This window comes from Cygnus atratus, chromosome 10 (genome assembly GCF_013377495.2).
Source record: "Cygnus atratus isolate AKBS03 ecotype Queensland, Australia chromosome 10, CAtr_DNAZoo_HiC_assembly, whole genome shotgun sequence".
Lineage (NCBI taxonomy): Eukaryota > Metazoa > Chordata > Aves > Anseriformes > Anatidae > Cygnus > Cygnus atratus.
Genome location: NC_066371.1, coordinates 1,160,353 through 1,183,567, shown reverse-complemented (window position 1 = coordinate 1,183,567; position 23,215 = coordinate 1,160,353). Strand labels below are relative to the sequence as shown.

The 23,215-nt window shown below is 42.7% G+C and overlaps 1 protein-coding gene across 4 annotated transcripts in view; it reads left to right on the top strand.

The window, feature by feature from the left end:
• GRM7 (glutamate metabotropic receptor 7) overlaps positions 1-20,282 on the top strand; it is a 266,715-nt gene extending 246,433 nt beyond the window's left edge. For 3 of the 4 annotated variants that reach the window (XM_050712778.1, XM_035546870.2, XM_050712779.1), the window contains one exon: positions 19,115-19,304. In XM_050712778.1, coding sequence (XP_050568735.1) covers positions 19,115-19,164 — 50 coding nt within the window. In that variant the 3' untranslated portion in view covers positions 19,165-19,304. Of the gene's footprint in view, positions 1-19,114 lie in introns of all 4 variants that reach the window. The other variant, XM_035546872.2, reaches the window with a different exon arrangement.
• The last annotated feature ends 2,933 nt before the right edge of the window (positions 20,283-23,215 follow it).

Sequence of the window (23,215 nt, the reverse complement as noted above, 5' to 3'; positions counted from 1 at the left end):
TATTGCACCATGGAGGGGGTTACAGGTTGGCCCCTCTGCTTAAGCTTGTCTTTGCAAGTTTGAGCATGACTCCTTTTCCACCCCTCCACCCCAGTCTGCACTTGCACATTCAGTTTGCATTATAATTTTCGGCAGTTTCTCAAGCTCTCAGTATCCATTTGAATTGATGTTTTCCTTCAGGTTTTATATATCCATGGCAGCATCCCACTGCCCAGCAGCCAAACCGTGCCAGGAATTATTCTCTCCCCAGCCATCTCACGAGTGATGCGATTTTGCAGTCACTCTCCTCAGCAGTGCAAGGTTAGACTCTTCTCATGATGTTTCAAGTTTCAAAGGGTACCCATCACAGTGAATATTTCTTAAGCCATCACAGCACTTTGTAATGGCTGAGAGCTGTATGTGTTATTTAAAGGTTTCATTTAAAACCTCTCAGAAATAAATCTGGTGCAACTGTTGCTTGAAGGAGACCTGAAGGTAGGTCAGGGAAAGACACGTTTTGTCTTTTTGACTTCAAGCATAGCTGGACTCAAGTTACTTAGGAGATTTATTTTAATTGGTATTATCATATGGCCAGGATATTTTGCTGGAGAAGCTGTGCATGCCCATAAGGAGCTAGCGGATGCCACGAGACGCCGGGGAGCTGGCAGCCTCCAGGCGCGGCATGGAGCCTGTGCCAGGCCCCCGCCGGTCTGAACATGTGAGGGGTGGGCTGCTCTCCTCTGACGTCTGAGAATAGCTGATTCTGGTAATGCACGTTAATACATCCACATAGGTGCATGCTTCCGAGTTAATTATATTGCAGACTGTCTCACACCTTTCATGACTTTTATGATACAAGACTTGTAAACAGGCAGGGAAGTGTCAGACTGTTCCCATTTGAAAAAAATGGAATTCTTTATGTACTTAAATGATCACCTTATAGTGTAAGGTTTGAACAGTGCTAGTTAAAATACATTATTCATGACTGTAGGTGCATTGATTATTAAAAGTTAGGTAGCTAGGTATGTGTCCTTGAGACAAAAATAAGAATTAATTAGTTTGTTAGTATTCGTCTTCTGTTCTGTTTTTCTCTTTGTCTTTTTCTGTGATCTTTTTTCCTAGAAAATCTGGAAGAGTGAGCTGTAAATTTTGCACATATATTGTTATACCTAAAGGACAGTCCTGCTGTCACTTTTTTGCCTAATAAACTCTTAATAGTGCTGAGTTATCCCTTTGACTAATTTATCAGTCCTTACATCCTCTCAGGGAGAATTTGTCAAATTCATAAATTGTAATATCAGTGAGAAGACAGACTTTTGGCTCTCGTGCCTTCCATATATTTATAATGAATCTCCTTCTCCCGAGCAGGGTAAATATCACTTTGGCAGGACTACCTTGATGCTGCTCTCACATGGTAGCTTGCTGTAGTCTCTTGCATATGCTCACATCCTTCTCTGTGTTAATGAGATGTCTCAGAGAAAGGGATAGAAGATAATGAAATAAGACTTGACATTCACAGCTTAATTTCACTAAAATCACTGGAATTGCCCCAGACTAGGACATTGCAATATTTTGGGGTCCTATTTCTTTCCTCCCCTACCCAAGCAATGGGAAGCATTGCAAGTGCATTTTGCAGTTTTCAGGATGTGCACCCTTCTAACAGTTTTTTCTACTACAATTATAACAAAGGTTTCCCCAAAAGCAGCCATGATTTGTATCCTCAGGTGCAAAACCCGACTAGATGTAAGGAATCTTCCAAGCCCAATGAAGTCTTACTAGCACAGGTGCACTATGTTGTCTGGCTACTGCAGAGGAAAGTGGGGGTAGTTTAACCAGAAGTAGCTGGGGAAGAGATTTTAGGAGAGAACAGCTAAGTATATGCCAGGCTTTGCACTCTGCTGCGGCTTCTGAGATAGTAAGGAAACTAAATTTGAGAATTTCCAGTTTAGAATCTTTGCAGACTTTCTTGATCTCGTTTGTAATTCGTGATTTTTGAGTGCTATAAATCTGTGTTGCAGACATTTTAATTTGTGGTTATTACAATCAGTTATTGTTACTATCAACAGTTATATACACGAGCAGCCTTCACCGTCTGACACTGCCAGTCTATTTCCGAGGGGACGCACCTTCTGTCGGCCCTGAGCGCTCCCCATCTTGCTTTAATGCCTCCGCTAAATGGCCTCAGTGCAGTTCAAATATCCAGGCTTGATATGCAGAGCGGACTGAAAGGAAAGGCCTTCAGTGAATGCTTGAGAAGCAATATTCTGGGAAAGAAAATATTTCTAATGGACTGTGAAGTGCAACGGTTGAGCTTAAATTTGATGCTCGGTGGCCATTCTCTGGTGTAATTCAGTTACCTTCAGCTCGATGATGCCGGTGAGGGATTTCTTCGTTCACAGACATTGTTATGCTCAGCTCTGGCCAATGGCAGCCAACAACACATTCCCTGAGATATCCATTTTATCCTCCTGTTTGTCAAGGCAAGATATTTTCCTCTCTTTATTCTCCTTAAAAGATTCTGTGCTGAATTCAAACATCCATGAAGCATCTCTGCCTCTGTTCCTGTGAAATGGTTTGCAGCCATCAGCACCACAGCAGCTGTCACAGACTGCGGGGAGTGAAGGACAGTGATATGAATTATTTTAAGGACATCTAACATCTGGTTTGGAAGTGAGAGACTCACATTTGTGATGAAATCTATACAGATGATAAGGTTAGGTTGAAAACCTGCATTAAATGAGTGACTTAAATTGTTTTCCCCTCAGGTATGAGAGGAGGTCTATTCATAGCTGTCGCTGAAGTAACAGGACTGAACATATGTGGTAGTGAAGTTCAGTCAACAAAAGTCCCCACAAGCCTATCTGATGTGAGCAGCACGCTTTCTCATATTCCCTGTGGAAAAAAAGAACGATAACCACGCTTACAGTCCTTAGGGGTTGTTTTTTTGGTTTATGTTGCAAGGAATTGGTCGCTTTGATTCAGTGTCAGATTTTCTGTACTGCTTCACACCATGTCATCCACGGTGGAGGCACTGCTCATGCTTTGGGTCTGAGATGGCCAGGGATGCTCGTATTAGTTATAAATATTTGTGAATACCAAATATATATCCAGTAATGTAACCAAGCACCTGCCCATCAGTTTAGCCATGTTCATGTGATAGCTGCCGTTCCTCTGGTCAAGGAACTGCCATCACAGGCACTTTATTTGACTCCGTAATACAAAGATAACGTTATCCAAGCAGGTTCCTGCGTGCAGCTGTGCATCTTTGGTGATTTTACTCAAGCCTTCAATATATTTTGTTATCCTTGTGAAGAAGAAACAAATACAAAATTTCAGTGTAGCGCTTGGAAATGATAGTGCTGATGAACTGGAGGAGCACATGAGTACAAAGAGTGTGAGATACAGCTGAGCATTCATTTGTCACTGACGCAAAACAATGCTGTAAAATAGATATTATTTTGTGTTGACACAGATAGCAAACAGAGAATATATTTGTGCAGCAGGGGCCTGGTTGTGTTTGTGTTTTGTGGTGGACCAGTAAGCAGAACAAATCAAAAAGCACATAAGGAATCTTTCTCAGTGTTTCTCTCTTATTGCAAATACACAGCAATTTCAGATCCAGCCTCTCTGGAATATACCAGTGTTTTTTGCTCTTTATTAGCTTCAGGAAAGGAAATGTGTGCATCTCTTTCCAGCGGTGCATGTTGATACATTAAAGAAGAGAACATCCTTTTATTCCTGAAAATAGGTATTTTGAGTTCAGGGTGAGTTTGTTGGTTTTGAACTCTTTGTCTGACAGTAAAGGAAAAATAAATAAATAAATAAATAAGCAAGTTTTCGCTTTCCAGCCATAGTACAAAAAAAGGAAGAGAACTAGGTTAACGTCTAAACACATGTAAATGCCCGTGAAACACAACTGAGACACAAAACAGAAAAGAAAAGGGCTCCAGTCCTGGGGTCTGCTGTTCTGCTCAGTACCTCGGAGCGCTGAGGCTTACCTGGGGGAAGTCTGGCACTGTGTCAAGTGAAACGTCTGTTCTTGTGGTTCACTGGAAAATAGGGGGGGAAAAAAAATAGTTGCCATAGTTACACCACTTGTCATGATGCTTATCATGTCTGTGGAATAAAGAGCTTTATATTAAATCTGTGCTCTTGCTAATATCAGCTGTTAAACATTCTCAAGATATTTGAAATCAAGACTTTCTGAAAAAAAAAAAAAGTTGATTGCAGTGAAAAGGTGCTGTTTAACCATGCAGCTCAAAACATAATTTTGTTAGACACTCGGTATTACAGAATTATACAGCATGAATAAATTTTCCAGTGAATTTAGCTTCTTTGCACTTCATGAACATTCTTGATTTTTCTGTTAAGATGTTTGTTACTTGCAGCTCCTAGCCGAAGAGTTGGAGCAGGCAAAATTGCAAAACTGGAGAAAAGGAGGGCAGTTCCTTTCAGCTGGGGAAGCGCACCCCGTCAGTGCCATGGCTGTGCCTGTGCTTGGTGCTGAGCTAATTCCAGCTTCCCACGTGGGAGGGATGAAGGCGGTGATCACTGTGCACACGCACAGAGCCTCTTCTGCTTTCCAGTGCAAGCATCTCCTGAACACCTAGGCGGACCAACAGACGTACACACACACGTGTACTTTGTGAAAGCATTCAAAGGCCATGCGTCTTTTTAATGCCAAGAGACCCTTAGTTTAACATGGTATTATTTGTCTGTTTTGAGCTGGTGTGCCAAATCCTAAAGCATTAGGGGAATACTGTCTAAAATGTCTTTTTTTACATGTGTATCGATGTCTAGTAGTAAGAGTGGCCCTATTGATCTTTCTTGACCCTTGAGCAGTCACCCCTGCCTTTTGGACTTTCTCCTATAAGTTTCATCTCCTTTGGGGAAGCAGGGCAGTGCCACCCTCCTGGCGCTGGCTCTTGCCAGAAATGGCCCGCAGCCCTCGTACTGCACGTTCCCATTTGTACAGCCTTCATCTTGACCGTAGCAATAGGGGCGGGAGCTCCGTAAGCCTCCTCTCTGTTCCCAAATCCAGTTACCCACCGGTTGCTGATGTGCTCGTTCAGTCTCTTCGGTAGCTGTGCTTCCTTGGAAGAGCAAATGGAGCAATAAGTGTGATACTTAGTGCTGTTTAAAATAAAACTGTGACCTGTTCCTCTAACGCAGCGAGGTTATATTCAGTGTAACCTTGTCATTCATGGCCTGGGATAGTTTCAGCTTAAGAATCTTCAGTGCCATGTCATTTTTCTCCCCGCTGCCAGGTTTTGCTGTCACACACATCAGGTGCAGGGTTTACGTTTGCCTGGGAGTGTGAGTGATGGCACCGGTGGGCAGTTTGGTGACGGGGAGAGCGACTCCAGCCAAAATCCAAATTCTGCAAAACTTTTCTCTCCAGGTGTCATCTCATTTTCATTTTTCTATTTAAAAAAAAAATAGTATGCATTTCCAGGTTTTGAGAAGTGTGAATCAGGATTTGACTCTGTGAGTGCCGTAGCTGCTCAGTGGAGATGGACTGCTTTGAGTGAGCCCAGGTCCTGGTGTGCTCTCTGGTTTGGGCACTACAGAAGGGAACACCTGCTGTGCTGAGGGAGCTGCTTGGAGGAGAACACACTGGTAGGAAAACCTGGAAAAGCCAAATAATGAATTGTTTGTAAGTCATTAAGAGAGTAAATGGAAAACACCTTTGATTATGTATGAAACCCATTACTGAATATGGGATTCTTGTTCAGTTCTATATTCCCGTTGTTTGGCAGCTGCACAGCATTCTGTTTTTCTTGATTTTTGTTATGTATAATGATTAAGTACAAAAATATTTTCAATTCTTTGATCACTGAATGGATAAACTAGCTAGACATGTAGAGCTGTATTTGCTGGGTGTGGGTGTACGAAAGCAAATGATTATTTGCATAGTCACTTCTATAACAATGTCTTTGTTTGTATACCTGCTTGGGTCAAAAAATGGGGATTTGTGTGGAGAGGTGCTGGGCTGTTGCCAAGATAGGGACTGACTGAAGAGGAGCGCTGTTGAAGCAGAGTATCAGAAATGCTCTTTCTGGGCAGGAGGGCATGGTCCTCAGTAGCTGGAGCGAAGGGAATAATTCCTGTGGGGATTCCAGGAGGAGTGATGGAGAGGGCAAAGCTTTGCTTCTGCCCAGGGTCGGGGGGGAAGGCTGCAGGGCCCACGGGCACCATGCACAGGGCAGGGGGCGGCAGCAGCAGAGAAGGGCACGGGGACAGGGTGCATTTAGGAGCCAGGTAGGACAAAGTCAAGAAGAAGGAGGTAGGGAGGAATTGTTTCTTACAGCACTGACTTCAGGCCTCCTTCAGGATGTTTTAGAGGATCACTCAGGTCATAGCTCTAATTATTTTTCATGCAAACTGTTTTCACACTTGGCTTTAACAGCTCTCAGCAGAGCCTGGCTTTCCAGGTAAGATAACCAAAGTACTATTAATTACTTTGTTTTAAGCAGGTGAAAATAATTTGCTACCATTTGTTATCTTTCCAGTCAACAATATTCAAACTGAAGCGTTTTACATGTAGTTTAAATTGGTATGTTTGCTGTACTGTCGGTTCCAATTAAGGAGTAATATGAATTGGTTTTGTTTCTTCCTTGCCACAATCTCACAAAGATTTGGAAACACATTTCCTAAGCTGCTGTGCTCTTTTCTAGCTGTGTGCCGGGGCTGTGGCACTGCTGCCAGCAGTGAACTGCTGCAGACGTGGGTGGTGTGCTGCCCCGGGAATCAGCTCGCTGCTGGCTCCTTATTGCCCTATCTGTGCGGATCAGGGGGTTCTGCTCCCTGACCCGATCCCTTTGCTGCATCTCCCACCTAAGTGCATACATGCTCCGGCGAGCCATGACTGTTCTTCCTGCGAGGTCTTCTTTAAGCCTCTCTGCAATCTTTCATTTGCTGGAAGCCCTGATAAGGCTTTCTGCTGTTTGTTCTTTGATCGCAGTGCCCGGTGCGGCAGACACTTTCAGACCTCACCTAACCCAGAAATTTTTATCTGCAAAGCAGAACCGGTGGGAGATAGGAGACAGATGCCGCCACACACACTTAGGATTGATGTTCTTCAGCAGTACAATACTTTGTTGATTTTAGCTTTCATTTAGGAGGATAAAACTAATCCTCTTCTATTGCAATCTTATTACCTGACTCAAAATCGCAGTCTTACAGGCATCTTTCAGGCAAAAACATGATGCTTTTGCAGGCCATAAATGTTATGTCTGCTTCTGTTCTTTGAGGCAAAGTCATGTTTTCCTGTAATGGCTCAGATGGGAAAATTAACATTGACAGCAGCCTCTGAATCTGTCTCTGAAGGCACCTACCTCCGTAATATCTTGCAAAGTAGTCAAAGGTGTGGCTGATAAAAATTATCTTTTAGCACAGTCCTGAGGAGATGGAAAGCAGTGCCTGTCACTGCAGGTAGTTTAGATCATCTTTCCAGCTTAACAAAAGGAGTTTATTGACTCTGACAGTTATCAGCATAAGCAGTTCAGAAGCAGAGAAATAAATGACATGCTTTTGTGTGTGTTTCCAGAGAACTATGCCTTCCATTGGCAAATATTCATAAATTATGATATTATCTTGCCGTTGCAAAGGGGGAACATGTATCACATATCTCATTTATGGCCTATTTTTAGGGCTGATAAGAACTGATTTGGTAACATACCTTTATAATATTCTTCAGAGGAGTAAATTTCCCCTGACTCTCAGTTTTACCTTTACCATATGCAAGTCTCCCACGAGAGGCCATGGTGTTTCGGTAGCGTTCTTCAGTGATGTGTGTTGACCAGGAATGGCATCTGGCCCCTTAGATGCTGGTGATGGTTTGGCTGCTGGCAGGGGAAAAGGGCCATGGGTTGCGTGTCTGGATGCAGAAAAGCACAAGAAACACAAAAGCGCTCCCCGTGTCCAAGTGGAAAAATGATACAGAAACACTGTCGGAAGCCAATAACTTTGCCCAGTAATTTTATACTGTACTGTAAACTTTTACTGCAAGCAATACCGACTCTGCTGAGATCAGCAGGTGCTTTGCCCTCCACTCACGCAGGAGCAGGATTCCAGCTGCAGAGTGCCAAGCCACGCTGGTCCACAGAGTTGGAACCTGGGAGAGGAGATCACCACTAAGCTGTTTTAAACACGGACGGTGTGTGTTTTGTGCTACGTTCTGCAGGATTGCTTCCTTACTTGTCTTTACAGTGTCAGCTTACGTTTGCTGTCCACAGGGCAAATTTAGAGAAGCGTAATGGTAACCCCCTGTCATTAGGCAAAGCCATGTACACCTGTATTTCTTTCCCCTTGTGCTAGAGAAGTGTGGGGCGTGAGAGAGGTTTCATCATGGATCTAGTGCACTGCATGAAAATGTGCCCACCTTTCACATAAGCAATCCGTTCTTTTCTTTTGTTCAGGAGGAGAGTGCCGAGTGCAATGGTGCATACTGACTTTGTCAACTAATCTTTACATCTTTTTGTGGGTTTTAAGGTGATCAGTACGAAAAGCATCCCATCTTTTCTGGGATTCACTGTGGTAAAGGCTGCTTCACTGAAATTAATGAGTATTATTCTACTGACTGGAAATGAAGTCAGAATTTCCCAGCTTTGTACTGTGAGGCAAGCATCTGTCTAATACAATTGCTTTCTCTGCATCGGCTGAGCTTAGAATTTTCTCATCCCTACCCAGAAAAAATTCAACAGTCCATTGGTCTCAATCTAACATATCTGCAGAACAACAAAGCAAACATTTTATCTACTCAAACCCTAACAAACTATCTTAAGCTATAAAAATGTCTCGTAGTTGCCACTTTGACCTGAGATGATTTTCTATCGCTGTGCCATTATCTCACCCAAGAACTGCGTTTATTATTCTTCCTTTCGGATACATTCTCAGTCCTCACAAAAAGTGCATCGTAAAAAAAAAGATGAATTAAAATCCTACGCCTCTGGTAGCAGCTACTACTTGAAATCCTTATAAGCTGAAATGGACTTTTGTTTAACGAAAAGCCCTCTTCAAATCCCAATGTGCTCTGGGGAACTGGCAAGGTCACACTTTTACTTCCTATTAAATCCTTCTGGGAACTTCAAAGCAATCCTAGTTAAAAGAATCCATTATACTGGATATTTGTAATTGTTACTTATGGCCCTGGCACTACTCGGCACGATATTTTGCCAATCCCCTGGGTGCAAGGCTCACTTCAAGTGTAGCTATATAATTCACTTCACTAGCGATGCAGGCTGAGTTTGCCTAGGGGCTATATAATAGACAGGGTAAATATCCATTTCTAAAAGGACTAATAAGAAGAAAGCCTTAAAGGAAAAATGTAGCCCTGGTTAGAATATGACAAATTTAGATGTGAAATATCTTTGTGTAAAGTGAGGGATGTGTGAACACTCCTTAGATAGAAATCCGTATGCAGCATTTACCCAGCCCTACTCTGTATATTACATTTGCATGCACTTGCATACGCATAATTATTCTAATAATTTGAAGTGATTGTTTCATTTTTAATTGCATTCTGAAAGCAACGGAAGTGAACCAGGTGAATCCAGGTTATCAAATATATGTAAAACAGCGCTGAAGTGCAAGATTGCTCGGGCTATTATTTTTGATTGTGCTCTGATGACATTAATCATTTTATTCAAGATTTCTGGGCATCAGCGTTCATTTTATGATTTCCTTCTGAGGTAGGAGCTTATAAACATTATCACTATTTTGCAGATTGGAAGCAAGGCACTGGAGTGGTATTCAGTGGTGAATCTTGGCTGGACATCTGGTTTCTAATCACCTTGTTAGAGCTCGTAGAGCTGAGCCAGTAGAGAAGCTGGCCTTGTCTTTCTAAGTATTGTGTGTAGGCATATGGGGGAGGCTTGTTTGGTGTTTTTTTGTCTGTTTGGTTGGTTGGTTCGTTGGTTTGGTTTGGTTTTTTGTGTGTTTTTTTGTTGTTGTTGTTTTTCCTTTTGAGGCATTTGACCTTTTTGTGGTATCTCATTAGACTTCTAACCTTAAGTACTATGGTATGTGGTTCCACTAGGTAAAATTTGCCTGTATGGTCCAACCTAATGCGTGATGATCTCAGCAGCGTTAGGATTTTCTTCACCACTTACCATCCCACCAGGTGCTCTCTGCAGCACTGAATTCCATGCTAGCACTTGTTCCTTGCAGCAACAGGTGAATTACAGTGGTGGAATACTTAAAAAAGCTACTGCCACCAGGTTGCTTTTGCTTCCCAAGTAGAGGTGGTACCGTTCTTCATATCCATCGTCCATTTTGGTGTATAGTCAGAGGAATGCAGTCAGACCACTTCTCACAAGCTGGCAGTGAGATTGGTGCCTGGTGTGGATTTGCCCACTCCTTGCATGGCAGTTTGGTGCAGCCTGTGCAGCAAATCAGGTTCTACAAAGGTAATTGCATTTTGTTGCAAAGGTTTTAAATGTATAGAAGCTGAAAATGAGAGGACAGTTATACTGTGAAAACTGCAAAGAAATATCTGAATATATATTTTTAATTTTTAAAGCTAGTCAAATTATTTGTTCTACATTTAACTAATGAACCTTGTTTGGTTGGTTGTTTTTTTTTTCCTGTTAAAATGTTCAGGACTTTTTTATTATTCATATTCACAAAACAGCTATCCTTAATTTGAAGAATTTTGCTTCAGGAACCTTACTCCATGTTTTTTTCATGGTTTTTGTGTACTTTTTTTTTCACAAGCTGTTTGCTTTATATAAATATACAAGGAAAAAAAAAAAGCAATACTTTCATCTTCCTGACTACATAAATGTGTTTTCTTCCTCCCTGCTATGCTAGCAGGAATCTCACAGATAACATATTCTATGTTAAGCAGCAGGAACACCTCCTCTGCATGCCAAACCTACTGCAGACAGCCCTGACTCCTCCGTGGAGAGGTGCGCAGCCATGGCTGGTACAGGCAATTTTTCAAGCTGCATTTTGCAAGCGTCTTCCAGCACTATCCTTTGAATACTTTAGCCAATCTAATGTATCTCAGCAAAGTCAAAACAGATCCCATAATGGCACTGGAAATTGTTTGATAGCAAAACTCATCTCTCAAAGAACGTTTGAAGGAAATATTCAAATTACCTTTGGCAGACTTTTACGGCTATTCCTAATACCTGGTGCATTTTATTGTTTTGGTGGTAATCGCCTGGCAACCTACAGCACTTCAGTTCAAACAAATAAACCTTGAGAAGAGATTAGCACTGAAAAAATCTCTAAGTTCTTAAAAAAGATCAAGCCCCAGGCAGGAGCAGCTCCTACAGGGCTGCCGATCAGCTGAGCGCAGGGAACGTGGCACCAGCTCCCCCAGGGCTGGGGCTCATTGCTGGTGACTCAAGCTGCACAGGCAAACATCACTTCAGCGTATAAGTGGATTTAAATGTTATCTGCACAGAAGGATCTTAGATGAATGACTGCCTCCAAAGCCACAAGACTCCCAGCAGCAGGGGGAGGAACCCCTTGTCCTTGGCTGCTGGGAGCTGTAGGCTCCTCACGGCTGCAGCGGCCGTGGGGGTTCCTAGTCTGGGGGGGGAATGCTGGAGCTGCTCAGCCCGGCCACCAAGGGAAATGGCAAATGTGTGCTGCAGGTCAGCACCGCCGTGCTCACTATGCTCGCTTTTGGTTCTGCGGGTTTGCAGCTGACTGCTGAGGTTGCCCTGGCAGGTGGATGGGAAGGGGGCTGTCAGCAGTAGGAAAGTAAAAGCTGTGCTGGGGAAAAGCTGCTGGGAATGAGGTCTGGCTTACTGGTATTCCAGACAAGCAGCAGCTTTTAAAATTATTTTTTTCTCCTTGCAACAGGTCTCCACTCCCTCCCCGCCCCCCCCCCCCCTTTTTTTTTCTCTTTTTTTTTTGTTGTTGTTGTTTTTTCCCTGTAGTTAAGCTACGCGGCTGTGCATGCCTCCCACCTCCAGAGAAGGGGCTTGCTGGGAGGAGCTCCAACACGCAGAGCAAGGTATGCCACCCCTGTGCCACCCCTGCACAGGAACAGGGCCAAGACGAGACAGGCACACAGTATGTACAGGGCTGCTCCGTTAGAGCACAGCTACAACTTAGACAAGCGTGCCTGTAATTAATGTAGCATTGCTTTAATCAAACTGCAGGCCAGTTGTGTAACTTCACTTACACACTAGTGCCTATGCCAAACTGGCCGAGCTCAGTCTGATCACATCATACCTAAGACCTTAGGTTCACAGAGGGCTTCTGACGTCTCTGATGGGAAAACAGCCTCAGCGTAGTGGTGTGGGGAGCTTGGGGAGTTGCTGGCACTCCAACAGGCTGAAAGCTGGCTTTGTCATCCCTGCGGACAGCAGTGTCACTTCCATCCAGGAAGCTGGCTGCTCCAGTAAGCTGCTTAAGTAAATTTAGAAAATATAGTCACTGTGGAAAGCGACATCTTACATTGACCTCACCCATAGACGAGAACAGAGATACACAAACGTTGTTGGGTACCTCCAGGAATGGCTTTTCTCTCGAGTGGACTAACCTAACCACGTGAGCTGCCGTGGGTTTAGGCCCACAAATGGGAAGTGCCTGTGACACAGCCTCAGGCCTCCTGTGCTCCCGGCTCGGGGCAGACTCATGATGGAGCTGCTATTCCGCCACCCCTGGGACATTCATCATGTCATGTCGGGGCTGGTCCTCGCCTGGCACCGTCTTGTGCTCCTTGCCACTGCAGCACCCACCCAGCCTCGTCATACGGCGGTGTGGAAATGCTCCCCTACATTACCAGCAACAACTGTCGACGGTGCCGATGTTTCTGGACTCACAAATTCACAAGAAGAGGTGAGGGTTGCTAAGCAACTCGGCCCCTTTTTCCTCTTATGCCATTTCAGTTCCTTCTCAGTTTTATGCTCCGTGTCTGCGGCTGCTTAATTTGATCCTATTTGCAGTGACAATTTAGGGTCTTGTGCCTTGGATACCAATTCACACAAAATGTACTGATGGTCACACTTAAAAAACACATTTGGGTTTGGGGCTTGTGAAACTGAAATGAGAACTTGGGCTTGCCTCCTGCTGGAGCAGTGTTCTCTGGCCCTCGCCGTACTGTCCTGGGGCCATGAGCTCTCCCCATGCTCCTCTCTGTCCTCCTGAGCAATCTCTGATGGCATTTAATGAACTAATTATACTGCTCAGAGATTCCTGCTCTGCTACAGAATTAGCCAGCCTCAGGCCTCTTGCTCGCTCGCGCTCACTCCGTGTATTTTTGCTGCTGCTGTAACATGCAGAACATCCGTCACTAAATCTAAGCTCGCATTTCCTGAGCATTCTTTAGCTGAAATTCCTGATGGGCAGAGCATGCAAGAGGGCACGGCAATTGCACACGGCAAGTATAAAATCGGCAGTGTTACCATGTGCGGTACCTAACAGAACTGAGGTGTCTGAAAAACAAGTGTTTATGTTTCTCCCAGAGACAGTGACAAGGTGGGATTTCCAAGGGCGTTGAGTTCTCTTGGATAACACCCATGGGAGCATACCCTTGTCCTGGCCTTGGATTTCGTGTTGCTGGGAAGAGGGGGCTGCACTGCTGCCCGCAGGAGTCTGCCGCAGCTTTTCCAGGCAGGTATTGCCCTTATGGCTCTCAGAATTTCACGGTGAGATCGCTCTCAATACTGCCCAAAAAGACAAAGAAAACCAATTTCCAAGAGCTAAGCAGAGAGATAAAATCATATTAAGAATTTTGAAACATTAAAAAACGTAAGGAAAAGGCAAACTTAAAATATAACTGACACCACCCACTTTCATTCTGGTTTTGATTTTCTAGCATTTTGTGGAGATTACATGTCATATATTAGTAATACATGCCATAATGCACAGCGTGTCACAAGAGTAGCTAAATAGATATGTGACGACTATATAAATCTATACAGTTCTATTTCATAATTGTTTTTCTATTAATTTCCAAAGTGCATTTACCCTCTAAGCAGTCCTTGCCCCTCTTTATGGAGTTCTGCATAACGTGCTTTTTCAACCTTCACTCTGGCCTGTTCTGTTTTTCCCTCCACCAGGCACTTCAGAAATTCCTAAAGAAAATCAATCCAGTTATCCTACATGGGGAATCTGGAGGGCCATGCTCATGCAGAATATGCTCTGCACGTATTAGAAAATGAATAAAAATCGACCTTAACATCCATTCTTCTTAATGTGCTGCTGCCAGGTATATTGCAGTTCAGCAAGGCTTTTAAGCAGAACCGAAAATTATTCATAAGCTCAGCTGAGTGCTTTGGATACCGCAATGTTTTGCTACATACTTAACAGAAGCACATTCCACACTACACTGCAGGAGCTGTGAAGAACAGGTGGATGATAAAATTACACGAGTAGAAAGAACTCATTCCCACAGCATTTATCCTCTGAGCAGGACCCTGTCCTCTAGGTGGCACGTCAAATACGACAGGGCCTGGGCGTGGGGATGGATTATGTGTCTGCTGTCAGGAGCTGGAGGGCCAGGGAGATGTCAGCACCGTGTGACACTGAGGTATCGCTCCTTCGGCGTTCAGGTGAGGACCAGCCGCCTGTGCTGCAGCAGAAAGCAACAGAGCGGCTGTCGTTGTCTTTGAACTTGTCACCAGGTTGCCATCAGGCCATTTGTGTACCGGATAAATTAGTAATCAGGAAAAAGAAACAATCTCTTTAGCAACTTCTCACTCCCTGTTGTAATTTGTGATCTGCTGACAAACCTCTTGGCGACTCAAACAACGCTGCTATTTATGGTTGTGTTCGGCGTTGAATCACTAATTGTTGCTGCTTTGCTGAGAGTGACAAGGAAATATGACAGCTAAATATGATATAATTTATGAGAAGAGAAGGCTGTAAAGCAATTATGGAGGAACACACTTTTTTACTAATGTTATATTTGTAATTTAATATATTCGTATTCTATTATTAAAACATGAGGTTCTGTGTGCTAATCTGCATAAAAGTCAGGCAGTTTGAGTTGCATTTCGGAGACAAGCAACTACTCCCAACACAGGCAGTGAAGTGAAGTATTTTTTATACAAGTGTAGGCATCTGTATAGTAGATAAGTTGCCAATAGAGTATATGGTAGGGAGCACAACAGAAGAGATATGAAAATGTGATGTAAAGGTTTATTTACATTTAGATATTAAATTTAAATTTTGTCGGGTTTTGGGAAAGCATGTAAAAATATTTAGGTTTGTTGCTTTCAATTCCTTCTCATGTATTCCCTGGTTAAAGGCAGCAGAACATGTGGCTAGCTCTGTCTTTCAGCACAGAGCCACAGGGAGCCACGAATATCTATTTCCCCTTTAAATGTACCAGAAGTGGAGTCTAATAATGAGCCACAGCTTTACCTGGCATGGATGATACAGCTTTCCAAGGAAAAAAAAAAAAAAAAAGGAAAAAAAAAAGAAGAAGAAAAAAGGTGAGGTAAGCATGATATGCCACAGCAACTACAAAGGAAATCAGAGCAGAAGATCCAGGTTCACAGCCATCATGATGTCAGCTCTTGTTCAGTGCTGGAAGTACTAAGGCCATGCTTCATACCATTGATAGCTTGAGATGCCTGTAGGCTGTAATAAAATTCATCTTCTGCACTGCAAATCTTTTCTCTTTAAGCTTGGCAGAGGTAACAAATGTGCATAAAATTGAAGTGAAAGTGATTAAATCTCACTCTGAGCAAGTATTGACAGATCTGCCTTGCTTTTGGATGCTGTGGGAGCTTCTTTCTTTGTGGCCTGTGCTCAAGATAATGAAAACCAGTCAAGTGATGAAACTTATATATCCAAAGAGGATTTTCACTTCTGTGTATTTGTTTTTAATATGTTGTCGGCACAGGCGATGCAGTTACTTCAAATCCTGTTATCCACTTCTGGCAGGGGACAGGTCTACACTATCACTGCCCCCACCACCTGTCAGGCAGGTCAGATAATAGTTGAAAAGGGAAGAGTTTTATTAAATGCTTGTGTTTTAAAGAAATGCTGATATTTCCATGTGGCAATACACAGGCTCATTTCCATAATTCAGAGTAAGTGTGAACACATCCTTCTTGCCGGGTTGTGTGGCTGCAAGCTGCATGAGGGCATCCTGAACTGGGTGCTTGCACGTGAGGAGAGTGGGGCTCTGTTCATGGAGAAGAGGAAAAAGTACAGTGCATAACTAAGAGGACAACTCGCTCAAGTGCAAGTGTCGGTCGTTGCTTTCTTGTACACAGTGACATTGGTCTCAGGAAATGGGGATGCAGTTGATATGTGTATCTGTACAGAAGGCATGGTGCAGCATTGTGCATTCTGCATGCCACAGCTATTGGCTCACCTCCAATACATCTAAGTCAGTGGCCAGCTGATGTTGACATAATTATATGTATATTAATTACTATGTATGTATTACGTGCAAGAAGACAATCTGTTTTCACTGTTGGAAAGTCATCATCTATTAACACTTAACAACAACACAGTGTATGAGATCTGTATCTATTTTCCATTTAAAGAACAGGGAATGTTCGTGTATTGTGGATTAAAGCATGGTGAATTCTGGTGATGCTGATGTTTCGTTAGCATTCCCCATTTTCATGTAAATTAATTTCTTTGAGAAAAATCAAATCCGTACCTGGTGCTAATTGCCTAATGATAATGAATATCTGACACTCCACAGAGACTCAGTTGAGGTAGACTGTTACTGAAGTCTTCATATCAAGACTGGAACTTGTCTAGAAGGCACACTTCAACTAAGTTTCCAGTTACTGGAGTTAATGCAGGAGCAGAGCTTTGAAATGTACCAGCTACGTAATGAGAGATGTGATCTCCTCTGGCCTAGCAGTCTTAAGAAACAGGGAAAAATGTCTTTCCTCTCCTAAAATAACCATGAAGCTTCTATTGATCACATTATCTGAATTATGGATGATACTTTTGTCAACTACATTTTTCTGTTGAAACAGAGAAGTGCCAGAGATAATTTTATTGTCTAGAGCTGGGATACGTGGCGCCCATCTTTTCACGGGGAAGTTACAGAAGTGTACACTATCAAAAATATTGCTTAGTTGAATTCACTTGGCACTGGTGGTTCGTTGTCATATTGAAAATGAGGAATGAGAGGCTGTGGTAGAATTTGTGAGAAAACTCATCCGGCAAAATTTCAGGTTTGCTGACTGGTAGAGTGAAAGCCCTGTAAGCATTAGAGGGGGTGACGTTATATGAACCAGCAATGGAGAGTATCAAAATCCCTTTCCTTATTATAGGAACTCTGCTGCTATTTGAAATCGGAGCATGTAATGAATAAAGCTGAAGTAGATCACAAAATAATACATGTAATTACTTTGCAACCCATTTCCTGGTTATACTTTTTTTTCCACTGCATTTTACCTCACTTCAGCATTTAATAGTATACCACAGTTTATTGGATATTTGTGGTCTAGTCTTGCAGAATAATGAGTTTTATCTTCCCGTGTGTTGAGTACCTTCATGCCCCAGAGAAGTTAATGGGAAATGAAGATCAGCATTTTGCAGGATCAGACCTTGATTGAACACACAGCACTAATTCCTGTGTAGAACATGGTACAACAGATAAATGGGGTTTGAGAATAATACTGTTAAAGTAGGTTCTTTAGAACAGGAGGTTCTTTAATGACAATCTTGAAAATACCTAGAAGTAAAAATGCTTTTTTTCTTTTTCTATAAAGAAGATAGTGAACACTGTGAAAAATATATACATTTGACTGCACCTTCATTCATAATAATCTCAAAATATTCTGTACTGTTTGTGGAGAGCCTATCCTTATTGAAGTAAATATTTCTGAAAAGCGTGCCACCTGAAAAATTAATGGTGGTATCTGATTAATAATGTTTCTGACTGTAAGATATGCCAAGGGCAAAAAGGCCCCGACTTTGAGTAGCAAAGGGAGGTGTGTCTGGTGTCTGAGGCAGTCAGGATGCTCTGAAGGGCTGGTCCCACCTCTTCGTTTGGCAAGGGCAGTGGCCAAGGCAGAAAAAAGCTAAATGTTTTCAGCAGTCCCAGAAAATCAGCCGCATCCCTTTCTCTTACTTATCTTCCAGATGTGTATCAGGGGATGCTCTGAGGCTCAGGTTTGTTTATATATTCAGTTACTCTGTGCATAGTTGATCATAATTCACATTAATGTATTTTGTTGACTCAAAGTTGCTCTAAAAAAAAGAAAACACAAATGCTGAATAAGAATAGTTGATAATAACAGCAATGATTGGTAATTCTAACTTTTTGAGAATATCCATGGTATAAACTGGTCTCACGATAACTCATTTAGTCAGAATATTGGATTTTAATCTTTCCAGCAAGAGCATGCATACTTCATACACGTTTTTTTTTAGAGCAGTGAGTGAGTAGAGAAAGACCTTCTCTGTATTCACTGGAACACAGTTCAATATAAAATGCCATAGGCCCAGTACATGTAGTTACATCCTCATTACAGAATTTACATATAAATAGTGGTATTTTTGTTAACATGCCTGATGCAGAACATGTTATCATGGTCCCTAAACTGTCAGTGTTGCCAAGGTATTGCACAATATTGTGCTTTGTATTTAGCTGTAAATATTTTCCATTTTTACTGACAGCAATGTGGAGCATCATTCATGAGGTAGTTAGTGACTAGCTTTAGTTTATGTTTGCAAACAGATTTGAATTGAAGGTCATAATTAGGAAAGCAGATACCTTGATCCCCACGTGGTAAAAATCTCAGAAGTTGTAAATCCTGAATAAGACTTTTTTTTTCCCCATGAGAAAACCAAACTTGGTCCAGGACATCTAAGAAGCTGGAGAGAATGTCACCATTCTTTCCAAAAAAAATTTATAATGGCATCTAGTTACGGTGTCACAGCAGTGAAGCCAAACAAACTGCGAGAGCATAAAAAAATCAGTCTCTGGTAGTTCTACTGGTAGTGATAGCGAGACAGCCCTTCAGCTGCCGTAGCAGCACTCTGCCTGGACTCACGTCAGTGAGCACGGCTGTCCAAAGAGACGGGCTTGCTGCTAACCCCACCAACGCAGCAGAGCTACCGCCCAGTCCCGTGCTATCTCAGGTGGCTTTCCTCAGGGCTGCCTTCCCAGACTAAGGACCAGCAAGAAGCCTCTTCAAAGCATCTCTCTGCCGACTGCTTTGGTGACTGTCTGCCGGTTTTCTTTCAGGCCCTGCTGCAAAAAAGAAGTACGTCAGTTATAACAACCTGGTTATCTAGCCCGCTCAGCCACGTGGCGCGGAGGACGGAGGAGGACTTCCACCCACCGCGGGCACAGGCCTCCTCCTGGCCGCGGGGTGCCCGCGCCGGGCAGCGGAGGCCAGGCCACACGCGAGGAGCCACGCTCCCCACGGCCGCTCCATGAAGGCCCCGCGTCGCCCTCGGCTCAGCGGGGCGCGGGCGCTGCCGTGGGCCCTGGCCCTGGCCTGGTCCTGGTCCTGCTCCGTCCGCGGGAGCCGCCGTGTCCACGCGCCGCCTGCCACGCGGGAGGAGCGGCTCCCCGGGGACCGCGTGCGGCTGCGAGGACTCACAGGGGCTAATTCTGTCTTTATATGTACTTCCAGACTGCAAGTTTTTGAACTTTCTGTACAGTTTGTGAGGATTTTTTGCATATGGCCATCCATGTCGTTTCGAGTTCACTGTTTGTTTTTTGAATGCACAGTTTCATTGAGGCCCTATTCTCTCAGACTTAGAACATTAAAAAAAATTAAAAATCTAAGGATTTAAAAGACCTATGTACATGACTTGTATGATTGCTACTGTATCACTGCAATCCATATACGTTATTTTTTTTTAATGAAACAAACAAAAGAATTTAAAGACCAAAAACTGTGCTGGCGAAGTTAGCCCCCACCCCCCACACCCACCCCCTTCACAACTTCGATGGGCTGCAGAGGAAGCAGACGGGATTTTTGCTGAGTTTTAGTACAGGTCTTGATATTTGGAATGCATGCCAGTAATGTATTTTATGGTACATGTTAATAATTTATGTTTGATATTTGTATTTGTGTTCTATTTTGTTATTTTATTTAAGGTATATGACTATTTTGCAATAATTTCAATAATTCTTATGATATTTGGAAGAAAGAATATGGCTTTTACATGTCTTGAAGTTTTTTTCTTTGTTGATGCCCCACCATGATTGACCAGTGTGATAAGGACTTACAAAAGCATGTACGTTTTATACTGTTTGTAATAAGTAATTTCGTTAATCTTGCTGCTTATGTGCCAATTTAGTGAAATCAATCTTTGCCGCAAACTCCTCCCTTCCTTTCCATTCTCTCGATCCTGTGATATTATCCAAGAATGTATCAATAAAGGGTTTTGGTTAACTTTTTTTTATTTACTCCAATAAATATATTTTTTCAGTTGTTCCCTCCCCCTTCCCCCTTGTGACTACAGTTTATTTCATGGTGTTGTCAGACAAGGAAAGCCCAACGCCCGACGGAGGGGCCCTCGGGCTCTGTGCCCAGAGTGATTCTGGAAGGAGCTGGGGGAGCTGCTCCTCAGTAAGACCTGAACCACAGCTGCTGAAAGAAATCCTGTTTAACGTGTGCCAGACTGGGCCTCAAAACTGAATCCATCCACAGCACAGGCAGCTTCTCAAAATGTAATCTGTGCATGCTTTTCTCCTCACATCTCCGCCAGCGCAGCCCTGATGAGTCTGAATGAAAGGGCTCAGTCACTCTTCGGCCCCATCACATCAGATGGGGGGCATGAGCTGAAACTGGTGTGCAGGGGCAGAATGGAGGAATACAGAAGTGGGGAAAGCCAAAATGAATGTGGCTCTGGCAACAGGGATAGTGCAGGAAATGCTTCTGTTACCTCTGAGACCACGTATCATTATTATTATTGCTGTTATTATATCACAGAGCTGCACAGATGTATTATGGACCCTTTCAAGAGCAGAGACAACATGCTAACCCAAAGTGTTCAACTTTGTTCTCAATGAGAGATTTCAGCAAATGTGGTAGGTATGGTAAGCTCCTTTCAGGGAGAAAAAATAAAATGCATTTTTAAGCACTAGGATCCAGAACAAACCCCAAAAACTAATGTTCAGTCACGCAGAGAAAGTCCTCCTGTCTGTGTTTCTTGGTCTCTGAAGCTCCCTTCCACTGTTGAGTCTTCTTTATGACTTTGAAGAATATTATTTTCAACAGCCACTAAAAAGAAGTTAAATCAACAGCTACTGAAAGTCAATCTACCAGGCAATTGTTGAGTGAGCTGGGGGAAAAAAGGGAAAGGATTTAGACAAGAGGTGAGAGGAAACTCATTCAAATTGCAGCACAGCACCTGCACGCTGCCTTCAGCATAGTAACAGTATTTTGGGTGCAATGTGACGATTACTTTGGAAAGTATTTAGCCTCCCATTTTCTCTAGACAACTTGATCAATTACACTGATGAAGTTAATCAGCATCAAAAGAGACTTTGACAGCTGCAGGATGGGCCACAGTGCATAGTGATGAAGACCTCTGTGTCAGACCTTGATTGACTCTTCATGCGTATAAGCATGTGGGCTGGATAGATCCTGGTAAGGCCTTCTTGTGGTTGTTTTAATATTCATAGATATAATAATGAATTACAGCAGACAAAAGATTAAATTCTGCTCAAGTAAAGGCTTTGTTAGCAAGAAATGAATTATCAACCCAACAAATAATGAAGACAGAGAGGCTCTGTAACATTATCCATTTTCTCTGCGCTGTCCATAATCACAAGGACAGCATCCGGCTAAAATAAGTATGTTGCCATCAAACAGTGATTCTTGCTCAAACTAAGACCTTTTTTTTTTTTTCTGAATGGGAAAAAAGTGTTTTGTTTTTTTGTTTTTCCTTTTTTGGAGTGGGGGGGTCATGGGGAGGAGATGGAGGAAATGGTGCTGTTGAGATGAAGTACTGTGGGTTCCTTTTTAATTTGTTCTCCCAGGTGATGTTGCATTAGATCCAACAGCAACTAAAATCTGAGCATTTCATTTTCCTGCTTATTTTATTTATACCCAGGTATGGGTGTTCACGCAGGTGCACGCACACACAGGCACGCACAAAGTGACTGTGGCAGCCCAAAGCCTCTAGTTCATGAGCTGCATTGTTCGCTAAAGGTGAGCTGGCTGATGTTTTATACATCTTACTGCAGTTGGCGCAGCATTTCCTTTGAACATGCACAGACCCTGCATCAAAGTTCTCTATCATTTACTTTACGTTAACACAGTCAGTCTTAAATGATTTATCCAGCCTGAATAGCTTTCTAGTCTGATCACTGCCTGAAAACGTAAGTAAATCAAGGAGGAATGAAAAGTCTGAAAATATTTTCATATGTCAAAGTACTACACGAAATGTGCTCGCTTTGATCAGTGTCATTCACCAGTGTCTTCTACAAGCAGCTTTCTGCTGAAGCCAGTGCAGGCCAGCTCCTGTGGGTACAGCTTCCCTGCTGGGACAACTGGAAGTGCAGCGTCTGACCAGTTTCTCCATGCACAGTGTGTAGAATTCAGGAAAGCAGACCTGTATTCATACGTCTCTGCTATACCTAACTATATAGTGAAGTACATTAAAAGCTATATATGTGTGTATGTATGTATCTTCATATATAGATAACTATATGTGTTGCATACATAAATACATATAATTTATTATCTATATAAAGTTATGCTTTTATTAACATATTTATGGATGAGTATTGATGTTTAATAATATAAATACATTATTAAGTTTTTGAGTCACATCTCCCTCTCCGCCACTATATATTAAAACTCTGAAGTGAGTCACAGAGGTGAGTAGCAGAGGCACTGTTCTAGCAGCTTTGACGCGGTGAAGATGTTACATCGCAGAACGTTGATCTTTTTTTTTTTTAATCCTAGAAGCTACACCATGCTATTACACCCACACATTTTCAAACCAAAAATGAGCCCTTAGGTCCATTTAGAGTCCTTTATTTTACAATCAACTGTACTTACCAGCAGTGCAGCGTTACCTTTGTTTTCATAGCTTCATCTTATTAACAATTCCCTGCACATTTGTATCAATACTGTCTTTTCATCCTGTAGCTGTGAACTGAAAATATGCATGTGTAGCATCACGTATTCTGGCATGTAAATGATAGCTGTTGATGAGGTGCCATTCCCTGAGTAAGAAGGACTCAGTTTAGGCAAGGAAAGCTTGTGGGATTTTCCCACCACAAAAGCCATGAGCTTATGTTAGAGCACGCAACAAGAAATGTGTAGAACTAAATAAAGCTAGCTCTTCCATGGGTATAAAGGAGACAGACAGCCAGACG